Below are 18,694 nucleotides of genomic sequence, written 5' to 3'. Positions count from 1 at the left end.
ATCTCTGCTTGGAATATCTCCCTCAGGCCCACCTGCACTGCACTAAGATTTGATTTCTATGGACTTCATGTTTCTTCTTTTAGCAAACTTTAGAAAAAACTTCATGCTTCTTCAAATCCCATGAATCCCTACTGAGGAAAATAATAAAAGGCAAAAATATATTGTTCCAAGTTCTTCTTTTTGCAACTACAGTGGTGCCCCGCAAGACAAAAGCCTCGCAAGACGGAAAACTCGCTAGACGAAAGAGTTTTCCGTTTTGGAGGTGCTTCGCAAAATGAATCTCCTATGGGCTTGCTTCGCAAGACGAAAATGTCTTGCGAGTTCCTGCGGGGTTTCCCCCCCCTTTTTCTAAGCCGCTAAGCCGCTTATCAGCTGATCCAATAAGCCTAAAAGCCGCTAATAGCGCTAATCCGCTAATCCGTCAATGGGCTTGCTTCGCAAGATGAAAAAACCGCTAGACGAAGAGAATCACAGAACGGATTCTTTTCGTCTTGCGAGGCACCACGGTAGTGTTCTTCTCTGATATGTATTTTATTTTTGGAGTTCTACAGTATTAATCTAACAGTATATTGCAGACTACCTTGAGAGCCATTATAGGATAGAAATATGGCGTATACAATTAAAAATATTAAATCAAGGAGGCCTTTGCAGCCCTTACTCACATGTTATGTTATGCATACCTTAATCTGTACCTCAGGAAGGTAGCAGCACAAGAACAAGCCTTTTCAGTGGTGGCCCCCTTGCTTGTGGAAGGCCCTCCCCAGGGAGGCATGCCTGACACCTTCGGTATCATTTTTGAGACACCAGGAAAGGATTTTTCTCTTTTCCTGGGTTTTTGGGCCTTAATTTGAAGGGTGGCATTTGTGGCCTCCTTTGGCGGGGCAGGATTTGTTGGTCCTGCCTTTTAATTGTTAAGCTGTGTTTTTCGGTAGCTTGGTTGTTCTTATTTGTTTTAATGTAACTAGCTTTGGATCATTTTGGGTCACATACAGGGCTAGTCTTTTAAAAGAGGCCCCGTAGAACATGTGTACTCTGTATCTACGGGGCCTCTTTTAAAGGACTCGCCCTCTATAATAACTAATAGTAATTAATAGTAATAATAAATTATCTGTGCCACTAGGTCTGGAGAGAACAGGACCACCATGCACAAATGCTACACTTTCCTCATCTTCATGGTATTGCTGCTGCCGTCGCTGGGCTTGAGCAGGTAAAAGAAAGGTTGCTGAGTAGAAGAGAACATATCTGGGATGGATCCAAAATATCTATTCTTTCCAATGGTGGTGGCACCTTTCACCATTTCCCCCTTTCTCCTGTGTCTCTCTGGAGTAGAGAGTGCTGCAGGGGAAAAGTGGAATTGCCAAAACCGCCTCCCTGCCAAGAAACAGCACCACTGCTGAAATCTCATCCCAAATGGATGGGATCTTGCCCAAAACTGGTGCTGATGGTTGCAGCGCTTCTCTGCTGTTGGCTGTGGCGGTGGTGGGGCTGGCAGGGCATCCGCACGCGTGCCACCTGGGAGCTTCAGCCACCTGAGGCAACCGGCTCACCCTGCCTAATGGCTGGACCGTGTCTGGCTGTTGTACATCAAAGCAGTGAGGTTGAATGTCAACTCAACATGCACACATCTCCACACCATGTATTTTCAATTCTCAAGTGTTCATGCAGTCTCTTCTTTGTTGTTTTCATTTTTAATTGAGAAAGAGAGGGTGCATGGCAGGACATCACAATAACCCCCATTCAGTGTGTATAAGATTCAAATTAGCTCAAGGAGAACTGAAATGGTCTGTTAAAATTGGAGCTGAGGTGAAAAGCTTGGCTTCAGTCATTGGGATAGTAAGGCTACAGTCCTGGGCCTGCTCACCTTGGAGTAAGCAATGAATGCTGTGGAGTACACACATAGAGAATTTTGCTGAATATTACCTTGAATGAGGTCTGCTTTCTCAGCTTCAGTTCCCTATCTCTAAAAAGAAATATTGAATGGCCTACTTGTGGGATCTTGTGAATGGAAAGCGTGTATGTGTGTACATCTCCACACTAAAGTAAAACAAATAGGATTAATTATTATAATAATACAATTTGTAACAAAATGAGTAACAGAAACATGGGAAATGATTCCTTTGAAGTCTAAGTCTCTTTTATTTTTGAAAAAAGTAAGTTACTTTAAAACAACACTAGAAGGCCAGCATATCTAAAATGCTTATTTTTTTGTTGTCTGGTTGTAATACATGCTTTGTTTTCTTAAGTGGCTGTATTGTATAGGCGGATTTGCTTCTGTAAATGTAACCTCCTCTAGAACTGCATTAGTAATAAGACCCGGTGAATGCAAAAATAAACTAATAATGATTCCATTCCCCCATCCTTGGCCTAAAAGAATGGAAGCATCTTTTGTTCCGCTATCAATCTCTTTAAAATCAATGCTTTTAAAGCGATCCATATATAAATATAATGCCAGTGTGGTGTCAGGGACTTATCTGAGGAGGGAGAGAAAGAATACACAATAAGAAACAGGGTTGGGTTGTTTAATGTGGCCTAGAGCTTTTTCTTGGTCATGGTCTGAGACAGAGGGCTGGCCTTAGTTGGACTGGGGCTTTGACCCAGCATAGCAAATAGAGCCTCAAGAGACGTGTGCTGAGACTGCAGTTGCATCCCAAGTGCCTCTTGGTAATAATTACTCTTCACTCTTTGTGTGCTTCACTTTCTAGTCTGGATGTCTTTTTCCGCTGGCTGTTTGACAAAAAGTTCCTGGCAGAGGCTGCTGTGAGATTTGAGTAAGTAAAGCCTTAAGAGGAGGGAAATGCGTGGTTTGGTGCCACGCCTGCTGTGGTGCAAATCTCTGCTTCTCACAATCTTCTCCTCCCACCACTTCCTGCTTCCCTTGGCAGGCCACTATCCGATAACATCGAGCCATTTAAGCATCTGCCCCTATGCTGTCGAAAACTTATCCTTCAATGCTCCTAGTTGCCATATTTCCTTAAATTACCTACTGTGTAGGCTATGAATAAGACAAAGCTTTATTTTCTTTGTGAAGGTGGGACACAGAGACCATGCTAACAGAGACACACCTACCAGGGTTGGGGAATAAAGGGAAACCACTGTATTGGAACCAACATGGTAACACAGGTGGATGTAGGAGTCACAGGTGTGTTAGACAGCTATTAGCCCCTAATTGGTGGTTTCGGCAGTGGGGACATCCTACACAAGGAGAAAATGACTCAGACGAAGTAGTCAAGGGCATCAGTATATACACGTCTGACCCAAAATTTACTACCCGTCTTCCATTCTGTTAATCCCCACGCTACATTCCATTTGCTTTCCTGGTTGGGAAGCTTTTTTCTATTGCCCTCCTTTCTCTTTCCCAGGTGTGTGTTCTTGCCGGACAACGGGGCCTTCTTTGTGAACTACGTCATTGCCTCTGCCTTCATTGGGAATGCCATGGACTTGCTGCGCATCCCTGGCCTCCTGATGTACATGATTCGCCTCTGCCTTGCCCGCTCAGCTGCTGAACGCAAGAATGTCAAACGGGTACGTGGCTCATGCCAGCAAGAGTTGGTCCAGTCACACAACTAAGGACAAAACTGGAACCAGACATCATAAGGGGATGTTTGACTGCTGCTTGGAGTGATCCCAGACACGATTGTCTAAAGGTTTCAAAACAGTGGTGCTTTGAAGACAATTTGGGAGGTTCTTTTGCCTTGTAGTGTTAAAAACAACAACATGGAGATATGACCCCATAAAAATCATATCTAGGGCTGTCAACCTATCAAATAAATATTAAATTTATTACATGCTCTTTAGTCTATTAATCAATTAATCAAATTTGCATATGGATTTTTAAAAATTGGTTCTGGAGCTAAAAGCATCCTTTTTTATTTTAGATTATATATTCATGTGTCATAGCAAGCATTATCTTAGGGGAGACATTTTTGCTGTGTATGAGAGCTTTATTTTAACCTGCCTGCTTAATCAGGGATAACTTTTCTATTCAAAAGGTCTCCCCCACCTCAGTTAATCTTAATTAAATGTTGCAACCCAAATTATATCCTGTAGATCCTTCTGTTGAGCTCCTAGATGCTTGAATTTATTTTATTCAGAAAACTTGCACAAGTATTCCACAATCCGGGCGCAGTCACTTTGAAGGCCCTCACTCTCATCCCCCATCCCAAATAGCCAGACTCCCAGGTGACCTTAAGCCAAGGCCACATTGGATTAACATACTGAAGTGATTGCACCTTGCCTGTTTCCATAGCAACTTAGGGAGCCCAACTTCCAGTACCATCCTGGTGCGAGTGCCTCACTATGAATCTGTGGACAAACGGACTTGTGAAAATCGTGGCTTGTTTCAACACACATCCAGAATATAGTCATGTGGGCTCCTCCCTCAGACATTCATGTGTATGCCAACAGGATCTCTGTTTTTGTTCCTCTTGCCTTTCAGCATCAGGCCTACGAGTTCCAGTTCGGGGCCGCTTATGCCTGGATGATGTGTGTCTTCACTGTGGTAATGACCTACAGTATCACCTGCCCCATCATTGTCCCATTTGGTAGGTACCACAACATCTCCTTGGACTTCTTTTGCCTAGCACAGGCATGGCCAAACTTGGCCCTCCAGGTGTTTTGGGACGACAACTCCCGTCATCCCTAGCTAACAGGACCAGTGGTCAGAGATGATGGGAATTGTTGTCCCAAAACATCTGGAGGGCCAAGTTTGGCCATGCTTGGCCTAGCAGGTTTTAAATACACCAAATACTTAAAGGCAGCAGACATAGATATATTCAGAAAGGGTTTTGTGTTGATTCATTACAGTGAGTTTCTTAAGATGACACCTGGGTGACAACATAGCAACTGACTCTAATCTTGTGAGCTGTGGGTTCAAGGTAGCTTGAATGAGATCTGCAAGCTCCCATTTTGTGATTCATTTCCTGCTGGAAGCTTAGGGCAGGTACAGCATTGGGGTTGGCCCTGTCGGCCACTTGCCAATGGCCTGAGGTGACCCACCATCCAGCTTCCCCTCTGTTTACTTTAGGGAAGTAAGTAACAGAGGCAGCAAGAAAGTCAGTTTAGCCAACAATGCAGACACCGTTTCAGGGGGAGGGACCCTATCTCTGGGACCCCAATGTAGCACTGCTCCAAAGATATCCTATATTGGACCTCTCCAAAGCATTGTGGGAGAATTAAAACAATGGATGTCATGAGCAGTGCTTAATCTGCTGGCTATACTGGCATTTTTGCTGCTGGTGGTATCTGCCTGCTTCAAGGTAAAGGGAGTAGAACAGAACTGCTGTCTCCTGGGGCCATTTTGGTAACTTCTCTACCACCACCTGAGGCAGATTTTCTCTCACTACCACCCAAACAAGGGGTATTTTTATCAGCTCCATTGCTGCCCAAGGAAGGGACATCTTCTGCCACTGCCAAGGGAAGGACTTCATTGCCACTGAAGAGCTTATGTTGTGGGGTCTAATAAGGACCCCTCCAAAGCTGGCACCAGTCCTGGCTGAAGAATCTGTTTTGGTGACCCAGCAAAGTTGTGGCTAAGTAGGTAATTTTTTCAGGCTTTCTCCATTCCTCCAGAAACAAAGAAGCTGCCAAGGGAAGCATTGGTCTCTCATATGTCTGATTTCTGTAGAAGCTGTTTAGGAGGCACCTAACAAGTGGAAATAATTAATAAGTAAAGCTGCTGTTCATTCAGCCTTCCAGCTGATTGCTCCATCCCTTCCTATTCTGTTAGGCCTGATGTATATGCTACTGAAGCACCTGGTGGACAGGTACAACCTCTACTATGCCTACCTGCCTGCCAAGCTGGATAAAAAGATCCATTCAGGGGCTGTGAACCAGGTGGTGGCAGCGCCTATCCTCTGCCTCTTTTGGCTCCTCTTCTTCTCCACCGTGCGCACAGGTAAGCAGATTCTTTTACGTCCAGTCTGATTTGCTAACGTCTGCCTTTATAATAAATCTAGAAGGGCTTTCAGCGAGACATTGATGCCCAAGGTTCAAGAAGCATGCTGAGCAGCTGCTCCACAAGCAGTGCAGATGGAACCACCTTCTGATCATTAGAAAGTGCAGTTAAATGAGTTAATTGCGTTAATCTGGAGCAGTTATGGGGAACTTGCTTGATCAGGTACGTTCAATCCCAGGACCCATTTTTAAGTAAAACATGCATTTGGGGACCCATATCTTAATCTTTTGCCATATATTTGCATGGTGGTAGTGCTCCTGTTGTGACCCACTTTGGATCAGGTTGCTAAAAACCAGTGCTCTAGATTTCCCTGGCCGTCAACTCCCATCATCCCTTACTACTGGCCAAGCTTGCTGTGGATTATGCGAGATGGATTCCAACAAGGTCTGGAGTGGCCATGGGTGGCATTCACTGTGTTGAAGAGATAGCAAAAGCCTTGTGTATCGTCACTGTGATGTTTAGGAGATTTGCAGGTGGCAGCTCCATACTATGGAAACAGCAATGGCCAACTTGAGTGGCTTCAAAAAAGGATGAGACAGATTCACGGAGGATAAGGCTATCAATGGCTCCTAGCCATGATGGCTGGGCTCTGCTTTGAGGGCCAGAGGTAGGAGTGCTTCTGAATATCGATTGCTGGAAACCACAGGTGCCAAGAGGGCTTTTGTGTTTGGGTCCTGCTTGTGGACTTTCCACCGGCATTTGGTTGGCCACTGGGAGAACAGGATGCTGGACTCGATGGTCCAGTAGCCTGACCCAGCAGGCTCATAGAATCATAGAATCATAGAATCGTAGAGTTGGAATAGACCACAAGGGCCATCAAGTCCAAGCCCCTGCCAAGCAGGAAACACCATCAGAGCACTCCTGACATATGGTTGTCAAGCCTCTGCTTAAAGACCTCCAAAGTAGGAGACTCCACCACACTCCTTGGCAGCAAATTCCACTGTCGAACAGCTCTTACTGTCAGGAAGTTCTTCCTAATGTTTAGGTGGAATCTTCTTTCTTGTAGTTTGGATCCATTGCTCCGTGTCCGCTTCTCTGGAGCAGCAGAAAACAACCTTTCTCCCTCCTCTATATGACATCCTTTTATATATTTGAACATGGCTATCATATCACCCCTTAACCTCCTCTTCTCCAGGCTAAACATGCCCAGCTCCCTTAGCCGTTCCTCATAAGGCATCGTTTCCAGGCCCTTGACCATTTTGGTGGCCCTCCTCTGGACACGTTCCAGTTTGTCAGTGTCCTTCTTGACAAACTGGAATGTCAAAACGTGGCCTGTGAGGGGTGGGAGAGATAACAATCTGGCCCTCTGGAGTAAAAATAAATAAATATCCCCCACCCCAATCTATTGTTTCTTCATGGGCTACTGCCTCCATTTTGCTCCTTCTGAATGGGAACCTATGACCTGACACAAGGCAATGTCACTTGGAGCCACCTCTGCCCACAAAATGTCACTTCTGTAACATAAGAGCCCACCCTGGCTGTCATGGGGACCTGTGTTGCCACACATAACCATTGTATAGCCACTCTGGAGTGCCACAACAGATGATAAAGATGAAAGGATCTTCTTTCCCATCTTGGTTACACACACACAACACAAACACACCACTATTGCTGTTCAAAATGGTGAATGTTGGGTGAGTGTGGAGGGGTAGAATGCCTAGCTGAAGGTGGCCATTCTTCAGCAGAGAAGTGGCTTCCCCTGTTCTTTAGGTCAGCAGCTATAATGAGAGAGGGCCAAGGCCTAAAGTAAAGCCCCTGGAGCAAAGAGCAAAGGCAGAGAAAAGAGAAGGTACATGCCTGGCAACCTTGACAGAGGTTATTTTGCATTCCTCAGGGTTCCTGGCTCTGACGTCCATGTTCACCTTTGTGGTTCTCGTCATCACCATCGTGATCTGCTTGTGTCATGTCTGCTTTGGACACTTCAAATACCTCAGTGCTCACAATTACAAGGTAATTGTAGTGGAAGGGTGTTTTCAGGGCAACTGAAAGGGTTGTGTGGTGGCTTCCCCTAAGAACTGCTTCACGTGTTTCCCTAGAGAGATTTGGGAAGGGGGCAGAATCCCAGGCACACCTGTGTTCTTAGTCCGTCTGTTGAAGAGATGGGGAAAGCCCTGTGTACACGCAATTGGAGAAGTGTCGTGCAAGAGGCAGACTCCATTCCGAGATGAAAAAAGACCACCTCCTAATCCCTTGGTTTTTGTCTTGGTCTTCCTGCCCTCGCTGCATGTCTCAGCCGCTTTAGGAGCTATGTGGGGGCTGGACCAATTCCGTGGTCCCTCCCCACAGGAGGGGAGGAAAGCCCTGGCAGGGGAAACCAGTCCATCTCGCGGTTCTTCCATTTTCAGGAGCCACGTGAGAAGAAACTGTGAAGAAGTAGCTTCCATAGTGATGCAGCTACATAGAACTTGGCCCTTCAAAGTTTTATTGCTGTGGAGGCTCAGAGCTTCCTTCTGCTCCTCTTCTACATGCAGAGCACCTGAAGCCCAGCTCTTGCACATAGCTATCAACATTTCCCTTTCTTAAGGGAAATCCTCTTATTCCGAATAGGATTCCTCACAAGAAAAGGGGAAAGTTGACAGCTATGCTCCTGCAGTGATTACCACCACCGGCACCATTCTGGTTGCATCATGTTCCCGCAGGGCAGGCATGTCCAGAACTGGCAAGCTGCTGCCTTTGCTGTTTGGTTTCCTGCCACGCATGCTTCTGTCTTCCAGATCGACCACACAGAGGTGGATGCTGTAGATGGGAGGGAGAACGGACGGCCCGCTGCCAACCACCCGCCAGCTCCAAAATCAGCTGTGAGTCTCCGGCTCCTCCGCTTGCCTTCTGCAACATCGGATATTCTGTGCCCTCTTATGTCTGAGTATGGGGAGGAGGAGCAGGAGGAGGAGGAGGAGGAGGGAGAGGCCTTTGCAGATTTCCTATTTGGCTGTACACGAGCAGCATCCATGGAGCATGGGCAGAAAACAGGCCTCTCTGTTACTGGCCCTTTCTGAGATGATGGACCGGCAACCTCACTCTGCCCCTCCCCCGGTGCTGTTTGTTCACTTTCTGCCTCTGTCTCTCAGCTTGGACAGTGAAGCCAGACTGGTCAGTGCCCCTTTCTCTTCTGCTTTCTGGCTCCTAACGCATCGGCATGCTCTGTGAGCGCTGCAGAAAGAGCTGCGGCTGTCATTTCCCAACGCAAGTTAGTTTTGAGTGGGACGGGAATCTTTTAATTCATTCAAGGCTTTGTGAGTCACCCCTTTCCCTGCACCCCAAGTTGCCCGAGGTCCAAATTGTCTGCAGACAAGCACTGTGGAGATGATGTCAAAGGCTGCAGTCACACCATAGAGAGCACAAAAGAGCAGCTCCAGAACCAAATCCTAAGTATTAGCTTAATTGGGGGCAGGGAGGAAACACACACTGAAAACAAGTGGATTGGTTACCCTAAAAATATAGAAAATAGAGAGAGCCTGTATTATCATCATCCTCATCCTCATCCATTTAACACAGCATTTTAGTTGTGCCAAAATTATTTACAATCTTTCACTCCAGTCCAGAGTCCCATGTGTGCTTTGGTGCACGTACGGAGCTTCTGCATGAGCCAGTTTCTCCTTTTGCTGTACATAGGAGGAAGACAGTCCACTTGCCCATCCTCACCTTATGTGTGTGTGTGTGGAGCTGCACCGTACATTGAAGTGAATGGTGCTTTACTGGTACACCAGAGCTCTCCTTCCTGTGAATTGGGATGTTCGCCTCTTTTTGCCCTCAAAATGTATCCAGTGAGAGAGGTCACAATTCACCTTTTTTACACACGAGGAGCTAAAGTTAAGCTACCTTGCTGAGACAGACCTATCTGTTGCAGATCTGAATTGCAGCCGCAGTATTACCGCGAGGGGTTACTTCTATTCCTAGGGACGAAATGCCCCTTGCAATGGGTGGTTTCTGAATAAGGCCTCAGTAGCTCCCTTCAGGCTTGCTAAAGGAGGACAGAATCCTTGATGCTAAGGCTCAGGGCAAGGGAACATCAGGCCCAGGCTGTGGAGGATCCTCAGTGTGGGTTTTTGAGGCTTCAGGGCTGTGTTTCTTCTACTGGATGTCTCAAGATCCTGATGAAATTAGGGCTGAGTGTTACACCTCAGAAATACTGCCGTACTATTTGAGCCTAAGCTCTGGAGTCACACAGCCCTTTTCCCACCCTCATTTTGCTGTCAAACAGCCATTCCACACAATACAATTCTGTGCCAGCATGACTGCTCTTGGGCTCCCGACTGCATGGCACTTACCCATCATGCTCTGCTGCCTGAGTCCCCACAGAGAGAGGAAGAGGGTGGGGGGCTAACTGGTCCATTGTTTTATTCTTCTCTTCTTTCTATACCGGCTCTGCAGCAGAAGTACATTGCCCAAGTGCTGCAAGATTCTTCACCCGAGGGCGACGTGGCAGAGTCTGAAGAGCAGGGGTCCCAGGACGAGGAGCTCATCAACCCCAACGGCATAAACGATACAGATTTCCAGTCGTGCGAGGACAGCCTGATAGAAAACGAGATCCATCATTAAGGGCGCTGGAATGCAAGAGGGGGCAGGGGGAGTCCTGTGAGCTGACGAGGCTGCTGGGTTGTATATGTGTGCGTGAGAGGGAGTGAAAAGCTGTGTATGTGTGAGAGAGGGAGCGAGACCAAGGAAGCGGAAGAGAAGGCAGCACGAGACGAGACAGGTGGCATCCATTGCTCCTTCCTACCTACCTGGCTGCTGCATTATTGCTCCTTCCAAGATGGGGAGAGAGAACCTGTCCCCTTGCTCTCTCTGTATTCTTCTCTCTCTCTCTCTCTCTCTCTCTCTCTCTCTCTCTCTCTCCATCCTTTAGTATGGGAGGTGGATTTCTCTTACAAGCTGCCTACCCTGAACTCCATCTGAAACACCCTACAAACCCAAGATGGAGCAGAGGAAATGGCCTGCCTCTTTGCTCCATTGTGGCCGGGATGGGGAGCAAAAGGAAGGTGCAGCAGAAACCAGGCGAAAGATTCTCCTCCTCCCAGGGAGCCTGTCCTCCCCCATTCCCTGCTCCCCTGTCTAGAATCACGAACACTAATAATGTATTAGGTCTGAAAGCGAACTGAGCTTTAATCAAGGCACTGAGTTTCCAAACGAAGAGTCGAGTGGCTTTGAACCTGGCTGGGATCAGGGATTCCAGCCAAGCGGAGCTGTTTTGTTTTTTTTAAAAAAAAAAAAATCTGTGTGTAAATCGCCCTCCATGCCTGTGCATCAGTAAGCATTTCATCTCTGGTGCCCAAGGCACAACCCTATGACGACTGCGGTCTCGGCCAGCCCTTTCCACTGTGTCTCTCCAGGGAAGGCTGCCAGAGCGTGGTCTCAGAGCCAGAGGGATGCGTGAAGGAAAGGGCCCCTGCTACCAGGAATGTTCCTCGATGAAAGCCGCAACTGGAGAGTGCCACCCAGCAGCAGAGGCTGCCCCCAGGCAGCTGCTTGGGGCAAACGCAGCTCCAGTGGCAAGAGAGCCCCCTTGCAAGGCAAGGGGAGCGCAGGGGGGTTGGCAAGGAAGATTGTCCCAGGCAGGCTGGCAGTACTTCCCTTCTCTTCCCTCCCTGTCCACAACTCAAACAATGATGGTAGTCCATGTTAAGTGAGACCCAGGGGTCTTGAAGCAGAGGTGCCATGACTTGGGCTCTGCAGCAATTTTTTTTGCACTTTTGTTTTATCTTCAAAACTGACTAAAACCCAAGCCGCCCTCTTGCCCGATCTAATTTTTAGGGAGGCAGAGGAGGGAAAGACGGGTTGGTTTCCTGAAGACTGCTAGAGGGGGCAAGACCACAGGATCCCGGGTGCCATGAGGCTTCTGAGCTGGTCCAGCTGTGCCCCAGGTCCTTGCTTTTGAAGCCTCTTGTGCATTTTTAGTAACTGGCAGCTTGGCTCCTGTTTGATCAGGCTCCCCCAGCCCCAGCCCCGCTGCCTTGCATGTGACTCCAAGGAACTGCCTTATGACTCAAGGTGTCGCTGCCTCCTGAGCTTTCCTTTTCAAAGGGTTGCAAAAGAACCTTCCATCCCACCCATTGCAGCATTTGCACAGAAGGTTGGGGTTGCCCAACTCATAGGGCTCTTTTGTTTTTGTTTTGTGCTTCTGTAAGATTGGCATGAGCCAAAGGGTGGCACGGAATCCATTTCTGTGAGCACTTTGAAATCTATTCGGAAAGGTATTTCCAGCCTTCGAGGCAATGGGCAAATAGAAGGGATACAGGTGGAGCCAGGAATGGCCTTTGGGGTTGTTTTGGGGGATGTGGGGAAGCAACAAATCCCCTTTCACTCTTGGCGAGTCTTGCCGTCAGCTGGGGACACTGGGCCTCTTGTCTAGGTTGAGTTGGTTCTTATTCTTGAGCTGAGTATCTGCACTGGACCCATTTCCCAAAACACCAAAACGAAAACCCACACCCAAAGAGAAAGAAGGCTGTGCTGCTTATAGCTGTCTTAAATTTTCCATTCCCTTCATCTCCACAACACTGTCCCTCCCCCTGCCGTAAGCAGTCCTTGAGGGATGCTGCCAGTGTTACACAGAAGCAGAGACCAAGAGACCAACCCTCCCTTCAAAGAGGAAGTGGGTGCAATTCGCTGTCTTTGTTCTTCCAGCCCCTGAAGCGTTTTCAAAGATGGGACTAAATGTCTCGATCGCTTTTAACACTGGGCAGGGCTGTGGAGAGGGGGCTGATCCACCACCTTGGGGGGAAACCAGAGCTGAAGCGCAGGAACACAAGATGCCTTCACGATTGTGCAAAGTCACGGACAGTCACGAGTGCAGCCGAGAGAAGCCCTTTGCTTCCCGCTTCTTGACTTAGGAACCCCAGAAAATGGGGAGAAGGAGCTGGACTTTGTACTCCCTTCTGGGAGGAGACACATGAGTTTGAGGAGGAGCCCAGTTCACCCTTGGGAGCTGGGCCATAGCTTGGGGGGGGGAGTGTCCAGGAGTTGGGGGAGGGGGGAGGAGCCTGTGTTCAAAGTGACCCTTATTCCTCCCCCACCATGATCATCGCCGCCACCACACTGCTGCTGGAATGCATGTGGGTTTTATTTTTAATTGTTTAAGGATGTTTTTCTTGGATACTGTCTAGAAATAGTATGTGTTCCATGCCAGGGTTTCCTGTCCACACCTGTACTGGTCCCTTGGCACCATATTCCTAAGCCCAGCCACCACTGCCCTATCTGCATCGGCCCCACAACCTCAACCTGGGATGACTGGGATGGCCCTGGGATCTCCCTGTACATACAGCTGCAGCGCAGGGCTGGCCTATGCTGGTGATGGATGGATGTGTTGGGTGCGGACCACTGGTGCCCCCCCCCCTTGCAGGGAGCTGTGTTCTAACTGGCACTGTGTCTGTGTAGAGATGTGTATAATACCCTGTATATATTTGTGTAAAAAAAAGGAGAAGAAAAAAACAGGAACTTATCATATTTCTAGTCTCTGTGTCTGCATTTGGGGAGTGGTGTAACGGGGAGTGGGGGGGGGGGGGAGAGAGACCAGCCTGCTGCTTGGGGGAAAATGAATGCTAGCAGATAATATCAGAATTCGAGGTGTGTTTACATTCCCATTTACTGTGGCTGGTGATCTTTTTCCACAAAGTCTTCAAGTCATCGTCTGGATGGAAGAGAAGATATACGTAATTATTTAAGTGGGGATCGCTGTAGATCTTAAGAAAGCAAAAAAGGGGCATTGGTAAGGGCCACCTGAATGCTGTTAAATTATAATTAGCCCTGTTTAAGTGAAGCAGGTTGATTAATTGGGAGAAATCTGCCCCAAATTTGGGGAGGGGAGACATAATAGAAACATGGGAAGCTACCTTATAACAAGTCAAGACAGAATTTTCTACAACAGTAGTGGGGAACCTGCAGCCCATAGGACTACTTAAGTCCACCAGGCCTTGCCACTTGACTTGTGCTGTGGTTTGGTCCAAATCATGCCCATGTTTTTATCTCCTGATGACCTCGTGACAGGTAAACCTTGGGGCCCAAGTGAAAAGGAAGAACCAGAAGCATGCTCTGCTTTGCAGAGGAAGACATTTCCTTGGCAGCCTCAGCTTGACTTCAAGTCATGGTTGCCGCTGCAAAACTGGAGGGTGCTCCCAATTCTTCCATTTCCATTTGATCCCAAGGTTTACTGCTGGAAACAGGTCCATGGGTGCAGCAGAAGGGTTGCTATGCCAAATAAACACTTCTCATTCCTTGCCTTCTCTGGGCATCTGTCTAAGGTACCCCTGCCCGTATGGGCCAGTCTTGACAGACTCTAGGGTTGTGCGCCCATCTCACTCAAGAGGCCGGGGGCCAGCGCTGTCCGCAGACACTTCCGGGTCACGTGGCCAGCGTGACATCGCTGCTCTGGCGAACCAGAGCCACACACGGAAACGCCGTTTACCTTCCCACTTGTAAGCGGTCCCTATTTATCTACTTGCACCCGGGGGTGCTTTCGAACTGCTAGGTTGGCAGACGCTGGGACCGAGCGACGGGAGCGCACCCCGCCGCGGGGATTCGAACCGCCGACCTTTCGATCGGCAAGCCCTAGGTGCTGAGGCTTTTACCCACAGCGCCACCCGCGTCCCCGCTGGGCATCTGTCTACTGCAGCCCTAATGAGAGAACATATATCCACCATTTAATTTAAAGAATAGAGCAGGCACCTTGCATCCAGAGGAGTTTATCTGCCACAGTGTTGATGAGCTTGACCAGGACTTCCTGGGGTGTGGAAATCTTTTGTGCCCATCTCCATGTCTCAGCCTGTCAGTCACTTGGTGCTACAAACTACTGTAGAGTGCTCTGTGTGGTGCAACCCTTGAGGTTGGTTCGGAAGCTGCAGCAGAATTCTACAGCTGGGATGGCTGCTACTATCCAAGGTCTATTAGTTTAGAAAGCCCTTAACAACTTGGGACCAGTGTACCAACAAGATCGCCTTGCCCACTGGACTGCTTCAATCGGCGGAACGGGCATCACGTAACACCCACATTTGTTGGAACCTGATTGTTTAATGTGGCAGCAACTCCGCTTTGGAACTCCCGGCCTATTGAGGTCAAGCAGCTGCCTTCACTACTCTTTCTGGCAGCTGCTAAAAGCATTCCTGTTTAGGCAAGCCCACTCAGATGTTTAGAAAGTCAAGGTAATTTTAAATCTGTTTTTAGTATTTTAGCTTTTGTATGTTTTTGTGTGGCTGAATTTTTATTTTTTATCGTTTTGTAAACCGCTTTGAGTTTTTTGTTTTGTTTTAGCAATGAAGCCACGATAAAAAGAGTAAAGCAAATCGCGAAAGGAATTTCGCTTGTAAAATTACCCATTGAAACAGCAATGTATGTTAACTATCGAGGGAGCCATATCTATACCCGCCTCTCTTGGCGCATCCCGGACTAAGTAATGCCCGGGATGCGCCAACAGAGGGAGCTCGCAAGTTTCGAAAAACCGATTCGTTTTGCCAAGAGCCGAAGCTCCAGTCCCGTTTGCCCACCGAGATCCCGCAGCCTGGGCGGGGCGGCGGCTTTCTGGGGGCCCAACCAGAAGCTGGTTACGGGCCAATCGAGTAGAACTTGCGGAGTAACTGCAGCTCTTGCAGCGCACGCTGAGTCATGGCGGGGGGGGGGGGCGGCAAGCGGCAAATTCTACAATTAAAGGCGCTGGGTCTCCAGCTCGCCGGCAAGCCAAGCCTCTCTTGCCCGCCCCAAACTGAGCACGGAAGCTCTCCAAACCGAGCCGGAGGGGCGAGTGATCTTTTCGAGGGTTCATCTCATTGGCGAGGAAAAGGCGCTTTGCACATGCCTCGCTCAGAGCCGGTGCCACGTTACTCCAAGCATCTCAGCCCTCACCAGTGCGGGAAACTAGTTCCGGGGCTAAGCCCGAAATGCAGCGAAACCCTGAGTGGCAGCTGCTTCCCCGCCCCGTCGGTCTGGGTGTGGCGGCGGCGCGGCCAGCATAGCTGAAGCCTGACTCAGAGAGCGGGGCTGCGGCTCCAGAAAGACGCAGTGGATCCGGGCCTTTGACTAGGAGGGGGAGGCGGGCTCTTAGACGCCGAAGTTTGTTGCTTCCGGGCTTATTACCTCATGGTTTGCCTTCAATTGCCCCCCCCAAAACACACACACACCCCCGTCTGAAATGCGGACTAACCGAAGTGCAATCTCTGTGCTCTCTGTATAACTGCTGGCTGTGCCCATCATTGATAATGCAACACAATGCACACACGCAATTGTAATTGTTTCTGAAAAGATACTTAAGTTTGTTAAAGCTTTGTTGCTTTGCCACATATATACCCTCAAAGGGAGTTAGTGAAGAGATACTTCTATGTAACCCTTGACTTGCCACTTTATGAACAAGATTCTCAATTTCCTGCAAGTTGCACAGAATGTAGTACAGTAATGTATTCTGGAAGTATGTACTTGATTCTGACCAAACTAGCATTGGTTGCCAGAAATGAAATACAGTGGTGCCTCGGGTTAAGTACTTAATTCGTTCCGGAGGTCTGTACTTAACCTGAAACTGTTCTTAACCTGAAGCACCACTTTAGCTAATGGGGCCTCCCGCTGCCGCCGCACTGCCGGAGCCTGATTTCTGTTCTCATCCTGAAGCAAAGTTCTTAACCTGAAGCACTATTTCTGGGTTAGCAGAGTGTGTAACCTGAAGCGTATGTAACCCGAAGCATATGTAAATCGAGGTACCACTGTATTTATCTAGCCCAGTTTTGTCAGCCCAGCTCCTCAGGGTTTCAGGTGGGGGCCTTTCCCAGTTCTGCCTGGAAATGCCAATGTATGTTCTCTAACCACCGACCCACAACCCTTCCCCTGATGTCCTCCTCACCAACCCTCTGAGCACCATTCCCCTTTCCTTTCAAGGGTGGCAGGAGGAGGGGGTTGCATTAGACTTGGCTTACATATACTCAAGCCACATCTGTGGCTTTTCCATGTGGAGCTCCTCCACATGCCAGTGCCAACATGAATGGATGCATGCATGAAGCAAGCCTTAGCATCGTTACCACCCATCAAGCACAGACACAGCAGACAACTGTTATTAATTACCCCATGCTTCCACCAAGCAGTTTGGGGCCCCCCATTTTATCCTTGCAATAAGCCTGTGAGGTAGGTGCCGCCTTTTTCAACCTGTGGGTCCCCAGATGTTGTTGAACTACAACTCCCATCACCCCTAGCTAGCAAGGCCAGAGCTCAGGGGTGATGGGAGTTGTAGTCCAACAACATCTGGGGACCCACAGGTTGAGAGCCGCTGGAGGGATGCCGACAGGTGGCCCATGGTCACCCAGAAAGCTTCAAGCAGGAGGGATTTGAATCTACGTCTCCTCAGTTTTAGACCGACACTAAACAACATGGCTCCACTTTATGATATTTTAGTAACAAACTTGGGTGCTGAGTGTATGTAGCCAAAACAGGGCTACCTCTGAAAATAAGGAAGTACAGGTGCAATAGAATAATAGAATTGTAGAGCTGGAAGGTAGCCTGAGAGTCACCTGGTCCAATCCCCTGCAATGCAGGAATCTCAACATGCAGTCCCCCATCCAGTTGGAACCATCCCAAGGCCCTGCTTACCTTTGGAAATGTGCTAGAAGTTTTATTGCTGTGCCCCTAGAAGCTGTCTGTTGTCCCATCTAACTCAGTGTGGTCTTTGTTGATTGGCAGCAGTTCTCCAGGGGGTTTCAGACAGCATTCTCTGCTAGTCCTACCTGGAGATGCCTGGAATTGAACCTTGGAACTTCTACATCGAAAGCAAATTCTCCACCGCTAAGCCACGGTCCTTCCACACAGTCAGCATGCTCAGAAGAACCTCAGTGTTTGCAGAATTTTTCTAAAAAAGAGGGGGAAAGTCAAAAGCCCCTTGTGCTTTATTGTCAGTGTTTACATTGCATGTTATGTTGTTGGCACTTGGTGGTAATATCAGTGGCTATATCTGCTTAGTTGAAAGAAATCACAGAGTGCAAATTGTTAGATGCAATGCAGCACATAGTAAGTCACACCTAGCCAAAACTAGAAGCGTAGCATGTAAGCAAAAAATGGATGACCAGAGAGGAAAAAATTGCCCTACCCTGCAGGATAAACATACCTCTGAGAAGCCACCTGCCTCTCTCTCCATTCCAGTTGCTACCCGCTCCTGTTACCTTGTCATCTCTATTGTGCTTGTTACCAGGCACCGTGCATTGATCTGCTCAAAGACGACATGGAAAACAAATAAAATGGAAGATTCAGGTGAGCTTAAACAAATAGGGGAGGGAGAGTTCCCAAGCCACTCTCACCCAGCCACATTTCTCGGTGTTGCCTTCCCCGGCTCACGGAGCAGCACCCTGCCTGGACATTCCTCTTGGGCATGATTTAGTACCACAGGCCAGCACAGCATCCCTCTGTTCACACCCAGCCAGACATGCTGCCAGTGATTTTTTACAGTCCAATAAAGACATGTATGCATCCAAACAGTGTAATGAATACTGGCTGGGTATGCACACACAACTGCAATAACATATACATTGTAAATCCAGCTGGGATGACAACAGTGAAAAGACAAGGGACATAAATGTTGTCCTTATTCCATTTTAAAGACATGCACTGAGATTGCAGTCCCATGCACATTCCCTGGGAGGACTAGGTCCCACTGCATATTTGCCAAGATCCCTTCTAAGTAAGCATGCAGAAGATTGGCAGCATGACTATCTACAGATAAATTGTCATTTTAAAGCACATTGTTCCTCTCTCTGTGGCACTCCCATTGCTCAACCATTATCCCAG

The 18,694-nt window shown here is 48.2% G+C and overlaps 1 protein-coding gene across 5 annotated transcripts in view; it reads left to right on the top strand.

The window, feature by feature from the left end:
- Window positions 1-13,393, top strand: part of TMEM63B (transmembrane protein 63B) — a 76,080-nt gene extending 62,687 nt beyond the window's left edge. For 4 of the 5 annotated variants that reach the window (XM_082216238.1, XM_082216235.1, XM_082216236.1 and 1 more), the window contains 8 exons: window positions 1,121-1,207; window positions 2,703-2,768; window positions 3,360-3,522; window positions 4,436-4,541; window positions 5,726-5,893; window positions 7,788-7,903; window positions 8,668-8,751; window positions 10,325-13,393. In XM_082216238.1, coding sequence (XP_082072364.1) covers window positions 1,121-1,207; window positions 2,703-2,768; window positions 3,360-3,522; window positions 4,436-4,541; window positions 5,726-5,893; window positions 7,788-7,903; window positions 8,668-8,751; window positions 10,325-10,492 — 958 coding nt within the window. In that variant the 3' untranslated portion in view covers window positions 10,493-13,393. The remainder of the gene's footprint in view (window positions 1-1,120; window positions 1,208-2,702; window positions 2,769-3,359; window positions 3,523-4,435; window positions 4,542-5,725; window positions 5,894-7,787; window positions 7,904-8,667; window positions 8,752-10,324) is intronic. The other variant, XM_082216237.1, reaches the window with a different exon arrangement.
- The last annotated feature ends 5,301 nt before the right edge of the window (window positions 13,394-18,694 follow it).

The sequence above is a fragment of the Podarcis vaucheri genome (assembly GCF_965113315.1).
Source record: "Podarcis vaucheri genome assembly, chromosome: 3".
NCBI classification, from domain to species: Eukaryota; Metazoa; Chordata; class Lepidosauria; order Squamata; family Lacertidae; genus Podarcis; species Podarcis vaucheri.
The sequence above is the reverse complement of the archived record's forward strand: the minus strand, read 5'-3'. Positions and strand labels throughout refer to the sequence as shown.